Source organism: Juglans microcarpa x Juglans regia, chromosome 7S (assembly GCF_004785595.1).
Source record: "Juglans microcarpa x Juglans regia isolate MS1-56 chromosome 7S, Jm3101_v1.0, whole genome shotgun sequence".
In the NCBI taxonomy this organism is placed as follows: Eukaryota; Viridiplantae; Streptophyta; class Magnoliopsida; order Fagales; family Juglandaceae; genus Juglans; species Juglans microcarpa x Juglans regia.
The window spans coordinates 20,653,337-20,663,735 of NC_054607.1; the positions used below are offsets into that span (position 1 = coordinate 20,653,337).

Here is a 10,399-nt window from a genome sequence, read left to right on the forward strand (position 1 = left end):
AGTATTGGTGAGATGTTTGTCCCACCAGTTGTATAAAACACCAGAAAAACCTTGGGTTAAAATCATAGCAATATCAGGTTGTCTGATATTATAGTTAATGCAAGCATTTGCAACAAGAGACATTTTACTCATGGTATTGATGATTTCTTATTCAGACAATCCATCAATATTTTATTCATAAACTTTGTCAGCAGAGTAAGAAGATTGATTTTGAAAAACCTTTTCTTCAAACTGTAAATCAGGAGGAGTGGGCCTAGAATACCAGTTCTTCGTCAGACTCATTGGTTTGGGTCTTTTTGAAGAAAAGTTGGCGATTTCAGGTTTTAAATTAAAATCTTGAAAATTCTTTTCAAGTAAATCAATATCCTTTTCTTCAGAGGAGTGATCATTAGATGACTCTTATATGGTTTCAACAAGAACTTATTCTCTTTCATTGTTCGTTAGAGCACTGGTAGAAGGTTGTTCTTTCTTAAGATAAGCAATCAGTTGATCAATCTTATCAAGAGTCTTGGCCTGAGGGGTTTTAAAATTAATTTTAGGCCGATTTGATGGTAAGATAATCAAAGGTTGTTAACTAGTTTAACATTTTTCTGTGGCTGATCTCTGGGAGGAACCAAAGGATTTTCAATTTTGAAAATAGGAGTTGAAGTAAAAATAGGCTTCTCAACTTTTTCTTCAATCTGATCTAACTGTTGTCCGATCGTATGAAGAGTAAGATTTACAAAGTTATTTTGAGAAATAACATTTTTTGTTTCTCTCAAAATCTTGTCATTCTCATGATCTCTAGAAATAGATTCAGGGATTTTGAAAAGAGAAGCAGTTACTTCAGTTCTTTTGTAAGAAATAAGTACTGTCTCTAAAGGTGGATGGCTAGCCTGAACTACTATCTTTTCTTCTTCTTTGACAAAATCAGTTTTAACAACATTTAAAGTATTGTTAGAAACGTAATAATTTTCAACAAAATCAAAGAAGGGAATATGCTTTTGAAGCTTATTCATTTCTTCTTTCCATTTTCGTTTAACACGTAATTTTTCTTTATCAGTATATTTCTCATGATAAGCTTTACGCTTAGCACGGTTTTCATCAGAAGCATATTCATCAACAAGACCTATTAAATCAAATTGAAAAGGTGTGTTTAAAACAGTCAAACTGTGATGGACAAGAGCAACCATATCTGAAACTGTTGGTGATAAAGATGAATTTTCTTCTTCTTTATCAGCTTCTTCCTGAATGGGTTTACCACTAAAGGATTCACCATCTTTGGTAGAATAGTAAGGAGAAGTAACTTGAGAGGATGTAGAAAGTCTTTTCAGTTTTAAAACTGGATTAACTAGTTGAGCTATTTGTACTGAATCTTCCAGAAATTGTTTGAGATGGTGGTCTCGTCTTACTGGATTATCAGAAACAGAACCAGCAAAAGAATTTCTTCTGAGGCTAGTCTGATCAAAACTAATTTTAACAGTCCCATCCATAAACTGCCTAATGTAATCAAGGTTACAATCAGTAGGCATATTATGAATAGGAGGAACTTCATTTTCCAAAGTCCATTCGTTGAGAAGAGTTATGTCTTTCCAATAAACCATCTTTGGAACTTGAATATTCGCATTTGGGGTTAAACTCTGGATCAAAAGAGTGCTTCCCGCAGTTGGTTTTGCAATAGTTTTTGGATTTAAATTCGTTTTTAAAAGACGATAATAAATTCAGAAAATCAAAGCAAGGGGTTTGCTACCCTCAATCATATCATAACCAGAAGTTAAAATATTTAAAGTCAAAACTTTAAGAATATGTTTATCATCCAGTGAAAGAGTTAAATCAGGGAACAATTAAAATGAACCGGTCCTTTTGAAAGAGAGGACTGGATCATACCAAGGATACTAGTTTCAAAATGATTGAATCTAGCATCTCGTAAACAAAATAAAACAGATACATTAATGCCTTTCCTGGTTAGGGGTTTGGCAACAATCTGAACAGAACCAATATGTAAATACTTGTAACCTTCTTTAAAAAATCATCAATATTACCTTTTTTGAAAAGATAACATTTTTTTGTGATTTTGAAATAGCATATGTTTGTTCGACTGTCCGAACATTAAAAGCAGTTTTGAAACTATTTTGAACCCAAGAGGTTCGGTAAATGGAAGTAACATTGTTTTGGAATCTTCCAAAATTCCAGCACAGTTGGAATTGCCTCTTCGAAAGAGCAATCTTCTTCATTAATTATGTCAGGTGGCATAGTCGACCTGGAACTAATTGTTGAATTGGATCTAAACATCCTATTCATTTTGTCATTAAACAACACCGACCTTTGCACTTCAGGGGTCTGCGAACATCACACCTTATCTGACCCGACAACCCAAACTGCCATCAACGCTCTCCGGCAAATGGGACTTACCTAGGGTACTAGACAGACAATAAAGGGTTGAACCAACCAAAGTAAGAACTCAAGGTGGGGGTTGTAGAATAACAAAATAAATGAAATGAAGAGAAGCAAAAGTAACAATCAGATATCAGAGTGGCTCTGATACCAAACAGCAGAAATGAATAGGAATAAAGACTGAAGAAGAAGAGAAGGAATAGATAGATTAAAATCAGAATATGCACAATTATATTCAGACGGTATAACCAATCATATGCATGTATGCGTAAACAAGATAAATAAATGCAAAGATAATGAACATAAAAACTTTATTAAAATTACAAAGCTTTAAAGTAAGGGAGCAGGTAATGTTGGATTTGCACTTACAATATCAAAAGTAGGAGAGACTCAAGATTAGAAGAGAGATAAGTTCTGCCTGAATAAGAAGTGAGGTTATCCTTTTATAGCACAAGGAATTCTTGTTTATAATTATTAAAGTAAAAGTATATATATATATATATATATATATATATATATATATGAAAATAGGTTGTGCACTTAACTAGGCTTAGGAGAACCTCCTTCCCTGCCTCAAACTCACTCAAACTGCAGGCAACATCCACACATGACAGATAATCTCTTATATCACATGGATAGTGCTACTAGTCCATCTTCTGATTCAGACTGCTCCTTTGTGAACAGGGCACATGCTTGTTTTGCGAAAATTGATGAAGTTTTTGTCAAGAATAGCAATTCCACTTCTACAACAAACCATATGTCAGCACCAGCAAAAGCCTCATGTTCCTTTATTAGATGAACAAATCAGCAATTGAAATCTCGATTAGTAAGTCATCTTAAAGAAATATCTACAAATTCAAAATCCGAAACAATTTCTTCTCCAAGGCCAAAGCAAGTACTTGCTGGAAATTCAAGAAAGAGTAAAATGCGATATCTGGGTGGATCTAAGGATGAAACCCCCAGAAGAGATGGATTTAGTAAATGGCTAGCAATTTGAATACAAATGGTTCCTACAATTACTGAAACCAATTTAATATTTTTCAACAAAATTTTATATAACATCCTAACCATTATAATCTATTTGGAAAACTAAAGTGAAATCATTCTTGTACCCTTTTAATGTGAATCGGCAATGCTTTCTTTGTTGATTGAGCACTTTCCTATGCTTTAATTAGTGTTGATCACTTGATCTCTCGAAACCCATTTTCTTTTGTTTATTGCAGGAGATATAGAGGTGGAAGAATTCAAAATATTTCTACAATTCGAATAAGAGATGTGTGACTTCCACATCTTCCAAAATGATGTTTGGGTCATGGCACGGGATTCCTAATCACTAAGGAATCACACTCTTTCATATCATCAATTGGCTAAAGGTCCCAGATGAGTCTCCTGTAAACTTTTTTTTTTTTTTTTCTAAAATAAAATTGTGGTGCCCTTATGTGGGCAAGATGTAATCGACTTGTTGTTTAGAGACGATCTAACTCTCAGTGCGGTACCTATCAGGATGGTTCACTCATAATGTAGCATTATGAATATTTAGATTATCGCAAGTCCCTTAATTTAACTCATTTATTGCCCATAGTTGATAACATAAGTCATGGTTGCAAGAAGATAGGAAGGGTGATGGAGAGGATAGGAAGGGTGATGGAGAGTTCGATTTGGTTTAAAATATAAGTCATGGTTAGTGATCCACCAAGAGGATAGTGAAAAAAATGGTGGTTGACAAGTTGTGATCACCAAGTTTGAAATTTAAAAATATACTTTTTGCAGTTCATTTAAAGTCTGCTAATTTAAATTAGAACTTGACGGATAATCCATCTAACATGTAAAAGAAACAAAGAAGAGAAAAATTAACACAATTACACAACAGCTAGTTTGCAATATGACAAACATCACAAATCTAAGATTCTAATCTATATTTTATAACAAAACTGTATGGTTTAAAAAAATGCCAACACAATATTAAATCAGCAAAAAAATCAACACTATAAATTATAAACCTAATATCAAAATTTATCAAAATTTTGAACCTGTGAAGTTCGGAGCTATATAAAATCAAAACCTAATATCCAAATTTATCAAACATACATAAATAGCTATGATTTTATTTTAAATAAAAACTTGTGAAGTACAGACCTATATATTTCCAATTCGAAGGTTATACATTTGGGAATCGGGGCTATATATAAACATGTTGTAGGTTATATATTCATGAAATTCAAAGTAATAAGATTCTCATCACTAAAATTGAAACAAAAGATTAGACTCATAGAGTACACATGCTGATGCCGTCGCTGAAGAGTGGAGAGGATCAAATGAGGGGGTTGGCCGCTTGCTGCTTGAGGAGAATTGTCTGTTGAGGCTTGAAACGTAAATGGAGATTAAATGAAAACATTGAGAAGCAGAGGACACACATGGGTTGTTTAAACGCTAGGTAGAAATAGTGCCGCGTTCCCTTCATTTTTTTAAAAACTAAAGAAGCAGATTAGTAGAACGACACCGTTTCACTTATTTAAGTGAAACGACGTTATTTAATAATGGTATATATATTTAAAAAAAAAAAGGTGGTTGATATTGGCCGGTTTATTGATTTTTGCTGGTTCAAACCGCGAACCGAATTGGCTGATGCCCATTTTGTTAATTTATCACCGACGGCCGACCGGTTCCTTATCAGTTTCGACCGGTTCTAAACTCCAATAGCCGGTCTGAGTTGGTGCCGATCGATTGGTCGATTTTTTGTATAATCCTAGTATAAGAGGTCTTAATAAGTGATAATTTTAAAATAAAATAAAAAATTAATAGCCAAATTTCAAATTCTAAAAATGAGTCTAACTCAATCAACAAATAATAAAGAGGCCTTAACGTAATTATTGAACCTAATTAAAATCATCAATCTCAATAATTAATAATTCATGAGCTTATTCAATATAGCTCGTTAAATATTATTTAGGCCCAAGAAAATATTCTTAATATAGAATTGGGTTGGCTTGTTTCATCTAAGAAGTATAGATTTATTTACATAATAAAGTATTTACATGATATAAAGTGTTTCATGAAGTTTTGAAACATGAAGGAGAGTTGAATTAAAAATACTAAAATATTTTTTAAATATTATTTTTAAATTTGAAAAAATTGAATTATTTTTTTTTTTGTTTCATTTGAAAGTTTGGAAAAGTTGTAATGATTAGTTTGAAAAATATTTGTGTAAATAATATTTGAAAAAGAAATGAGAGGAGATGAAATAAGAATGGATGGATAAGATAAAACATATTAACAAACAACCCATTAATGTCAAGAACATAAAAGAAAACATTGCAGCCATCCATGGGTAAATTTAAAATAATTTTGAAAAAAAAAATTCTAAGTAAATCAAGGAAAGTTGAAACATCACAAAAACAAAAAAAACAAAAAAAAAAAAAAAAAAAACAAAGCAATATTCTTCCACTAAGGACAACCTCCTTAAACTCCAATCCAAGCATGTCACCTCCGAATATCTTCTCAACCTCCAGGAAGTAAATGACCTGAAAATGACACTCAAATATCCACCAATTGGTCACTCATGTAAAATCAATGACAAAAAATATCATGAAGTGACGATGATAACAGTATTGAGTTTTCAAACGATTCAATCAATAATATTCACGATCATTTTCAAGTGATGCTGATGCATATACCGGCATCTAGACAACTTAAACCCCCATCCGCTTTGGCTTTTCCCTTTTCCCAAAATTAGCCTTCAAATTCAACATACTCAAAATGCAGCCAACCATTTAATTCTAATCGTAGTATGTAATCCGGTGCAGCCAATATTACACAAGGCGTCTTGCCACTCACTCAAAATTTTACCCCAGATCAAATTTGCATAATATCACCACCTTTGAAACCTTAAGACTTATACAATGACAAGAACAATGCTTGCCTTCCAAATTATTTACTCGTTTCATCGCACGCTCTATAAATGTTCACCATCCATTTGGTCCAACCATCAAACTTGTACCATATCAATTATTTACCATTCATTTTTGTCAGCCTTTCCCATTCAAGGGTGCAATAGATTAATTTTGATATTTTAAGGTGCATTTGGATCCTCCACTGTTCTTGAACAAACTGAACTCTTCAGCCTAGAGCGGGGGAGAAATAAACACGCAAAGTGAGTCTTACAACATTTATTGAGTATATAATGTTGCATGAGAAATTCACTCAAATAGCTATACAATAGTCACTAAATGCCATGGGACCCACTTTGTGTCTCTACCTCTCTCACTCTAGGCCCTATAGTTCGAGCAGGAGCTCTAAGAGATCTAAAGATCGTTCGGGAATAAAAACTGTATTGCGAAAAAGGAAATCAAACAAAAGAAAAATATCATACAAAAATATAGAAATTAAGGTACAAAACTTGGAACCAAATATATGTGAGAGGAAAGAAAATAAATATATCAATCTCATATCCTCCATTCAAGAAGCAAAAATACTAACCATTGACGAGATGGCCTTCCCAAATCCATTCTTTCCCATGGTTTCCTGAACCATCTTGACAAAAATCAAACAAAATAATGAAAAATAAGCAGCAGAAATAGAATCCCAACACAAATATCTATGAAAAATCAAGGTAAAGCCGAGTTACAACAATCGCTCCTATGTTTTTGTATCAGTTCACACTTATATCTTGTAATTCCAAAGCAAATAAAAATTTTCATCACAAGTACTGTTTTGTTATTTCAGTAATTTTTTAAAGGAAAATAAGATAATCAAACCCACAAACCAGTAAGCTAGACCTAAAAGCCAAGAGTTAGCTGTGGAAACATTCTCTGTTTTTTTTTTTTAATTAGCACCGGATAGTCGGCAACAGCATCCCAAGTCCCAACTAATCCCAAGGGGGACAGGCCCTTGACAAGGAATTTCTCGCAAGTGCATATAGGGTAATTCAAAGGAAAAATCCACCCAGTCCGATAGGACTAAGAGATTATTTGCACCTAGGATTTGAACCTTGGACCTTGGAGAGAGCATACCACCAAGACCAAGGTCTTTACACCACTTGAGCCAACTACTAGGAGTTAGCTATGAACACATTCATAGACCTCCCCACATGCACACGAGGTCAATGCCCAACAAATTCTCCCATTTAGATTATGTGATGCTTCTTCTTTGACATTGAGCCGAAGGTTCTTCTCACCTTGACTACCACAAGGAACAACAATGGTCCCAAAAAGCAATAATTGGTTGACGGAGAACAAAATTATCAAAGTACAAGATGTCCCATTGCTTGTGAACTCGGGGGAGGCCAAATCAACAAAGGTGCCTCAGTTAATTGAGTGAAGTAACTAAAACAATAACATCTTAAGCATATGCAAAGCTGTAAATAATTAATTAAATCAACCACTTTCAAAAGTAATACTCCTTTACCTTGCTCATCCTCAGCAGGTTTTAGCCTGAAAGACAGCACTGAAATTTCAGGTATAGCATCTCGCACAACAGCTTGGTAGGACTTAGTCTTGCCTCCATCGGCTAAATCCCTGGCCTCGAAGGTTATATAATACCTAATGTTATCGTAAAGGTGAGCCATCACTTTTGAAACCTTAACAAGCTCCAGCTTTGCATTTGTCTCCTACATACGAATTAATGATCTCATAATTATAAGTAAAGTGTATTACGGTAAACAGTCAATAACTACGCATATATTTACCCAGATTGAGGAGAGAAACATTTTCGTCAACCAATTTAAGAACCAAGGCTGGAAATATACAAACTGGATTCTTTCTCTCTCTTCTCACAAGACTCTTTAGTACTTTGCGTACTTGGAAAACAGTTTCTTGTATTGGATGGAGATAATCTTCATGATTTGCTTTTAGCCTACTCTGGTTCCTAACTTGTATTTTGGAATTTTCACGTCTACACTTGCTGTGTACTTTGGTTATGCCTATTTACTTGCCAATAAAATTAATCAAAAAAATTTAGAGGTAAATCCCTGCCGATCAAAAACAAGTTTGGGGTAGACCTCTACCTCCTCCTTTCTCTCCTTATAATCATGTATCATCGTCGTTATTGGTAATCAAAGCGTCCCACATCTGATATCACATAAGAAGCCTTGATTGTAAAAAATTCTTAGAGACTTCCCTTCCAAGTGATTCTAGGGTTACCATCCATGTAAACTTCATATAATCATCCCCGTAGCACAACAATTTTAACAAAACTGAAATAAAGAAAATACGAGAAAATAGCGATGCAGCATTTCAAAAAAAAAAAAAAAAAAACCAACCGCGAAGCGACGGTTGTATTCGTCGATTGCAAGCTGCGTACGTTCTTCGTAGATGAGGAATGCATGGTAGTAAGTGTTGAGGTCGCGTGGTTGAATCAAATTGTAAAAGTAGCCGGCGATGATTTCGGGAACATCAAAGCCCTAAAACAACGAATCATTCGATTTGAGCGAGGAGATGAAGGAACGAAGCCAAAATTAAAGATAGGCGTCAACGAGGAAGTTAGAAGAAGAGAATGAATTCGGCACAAACCTCGCTCTTGGCAACTGCAGACCTGTAGAGGGGCCGTTCTTCGTCGGGTAAGGAACTTTCATCAATTCCGTCACAGGGACCGAGATCGCTATCGCTATCGCTATCGCTATCCTCACCTTGCATCCGTTTCTTATCCGACTCTCCCGAATCCATTGGATTTACGAAGCAGCCTGCCAATGTCACGCCACTATATATATGAGCTGAACAGATCGGATCAAGCGCCACGTGTACGTCAGAGTTTGCGAAAGTTATCCTGTGATCGAGCCATTTTTGCAATTGACGGCTTATTAATGGGCATCGTGACTTATGCTTCTACAGTAGTTAATTATATGTGTTTGACAATGCTTTTCTCCAGATCTCATTCTCTTTTCTATTCTAACATGTCCTCTTGCATCAAAAAAACATGTCCTCAAAATAATACAAATTTTAAACAACTAAATGTAAATATTAAACTTTAAAGAATTTTTAATTTAAAAATAACAACATAGGCCAGAGTAAATGAGAAAGAAATCCATTTGCTTAACTAAAATTTCTATTTTAAAATAGAAAAAATATATGAATAGAGATGGAGCCCTCTAATTCTATCCAAATTAAACGATCAAATTTAAAGAAATATTAACGCACCTGTGCAAATTTGTTCTTATTTGAACCCGATACATTTTTGCACCATAAATTTGTTCTTCCTTCAAAACAAATTGGGACAGGAAAAAATAAAAACTAAATCTCGTCTTTACTCAATACTTGACTATTGAAAACGCCGAACAACAATCATAATGAATGTCATTGTGACCAAACTCCATTTCGCATACCTTCATTTTCAAATCTAGTTTTGTTGACTTTTAATAATATGGATATGATGTGACCATCATTTATAGAGTTGTGCCATAAAAACCCATGGCTAGGCCATTGCAGGGATGCTCTATAACCCACGATTAGGGAGGGAGTGTTAGGGACCTCGGTCAAATTCCCAAACACTAAGGTCCTCTAGCTCACCTCTACTTGTGATGACCGATTGCACCTTGTCTTCTTGCTTGGTCTCGGAATGATTATGGCAATGAAGAGTCCCTAGGTTAATGGAGGTTTGGTGTTTAGTGGTGGAAAATATGATTGTAGTGGTGATGATGTATTAGGGTGATCTAAGAGATGAACTTGTGAGTATGATGCAATGTGGCACGACTTGATGTTGTTCCTTGAAGGTGGCACCTCTTGGATGGTGATTAGGGTTTGGATGTGAAGTGAGGCTAGGGTTTCGAAGATGAAAGATGATATCTTAAAATGTAGGTGGTGATTAGGTTGGCTAGAATTTTTGGCTAGGTCAAATATGGGATTTGGTGGTACGGATGCAGCTAAGGTTAGTTCCTTGAATTTAGGGACTCAAGAATGGAAGATAGGATTTGGAATCGAAATTATAGGAATTGTTTATGGAAGATAGTGTTTGGGGTCCTAAATTATATGACTTGTTTATGGAGGTTGGGATTTGGGTCCTAAATTATAGGACTTGCTTAGGGAGGCTAGGATTT

At 34.7% G+C, this 10,399-nt stretch overlaps 1 protein-coding gene across 2 annotated transcripts; it reads right to left on the bottom strand.

Moving 5' to 3' along the window:
• Positions 1–5,625: 5,625 nt before the first annotated feature.
• On the bottom strand, positions 5,626–9,163 carry LOC121240266. Of its 2 annotated transcripts, none has more exons than XM_041137659.1 (5): positions 8,880–9,163; positions 8,630–8,770; positions 7,777–7,978; positions 6,850–6,894; positions 5,626–5,894 (listed from the first exon to the last, which is right to left on the bottom strand). In XM_041137659.1, exons 1-5 carry the CDS (start codon positions 9,030–9,032, stop codon positions 5,872–5,874), a joined length of 564 nt encoding a protein of 187 aa, XP_040993593.1. In that variant the 5' UTR covers positions 9,033–9,163; the 3' UTR covers positions 5,626–5,871. The 2 variants fall into 2 exon arrangements, with proteins under 2 accessions (XP_040993593.1, XP_040993592.1); XM_041137658.1 differs by having other exon boundaries at positions 6,850–6,903; positions 8,880–9,110.
• Positions 9,164–10,399: the final 1,236 nt, after the last annotated feature.

Bases quoted from the DNA above. Each gene is read 5' to 3' on its own strand.
- LOC121240266 (XM_041137658.1), bottom strand. From the start codon at position 9,032: ATGGATTCGGGAGAGTCGGATAAGAAACGGATGCAAGGTGAGGATAGC. The intron at 8,771-8,879 runs GTTTGTGCCGAA...TCGTTGTTTTAG, and splicing joins CTGCAGTTGCCAAGAGCGAG to GGCTTTGATGTTCCCGAAAT. The intron at 7,979-8,629 runs GTTGGTTTTTTT...ATTCGTATGTAG, and splicing joins AATACAACCGTCGCTTCGCG to GAGACAAATGCAAAGCTGGA.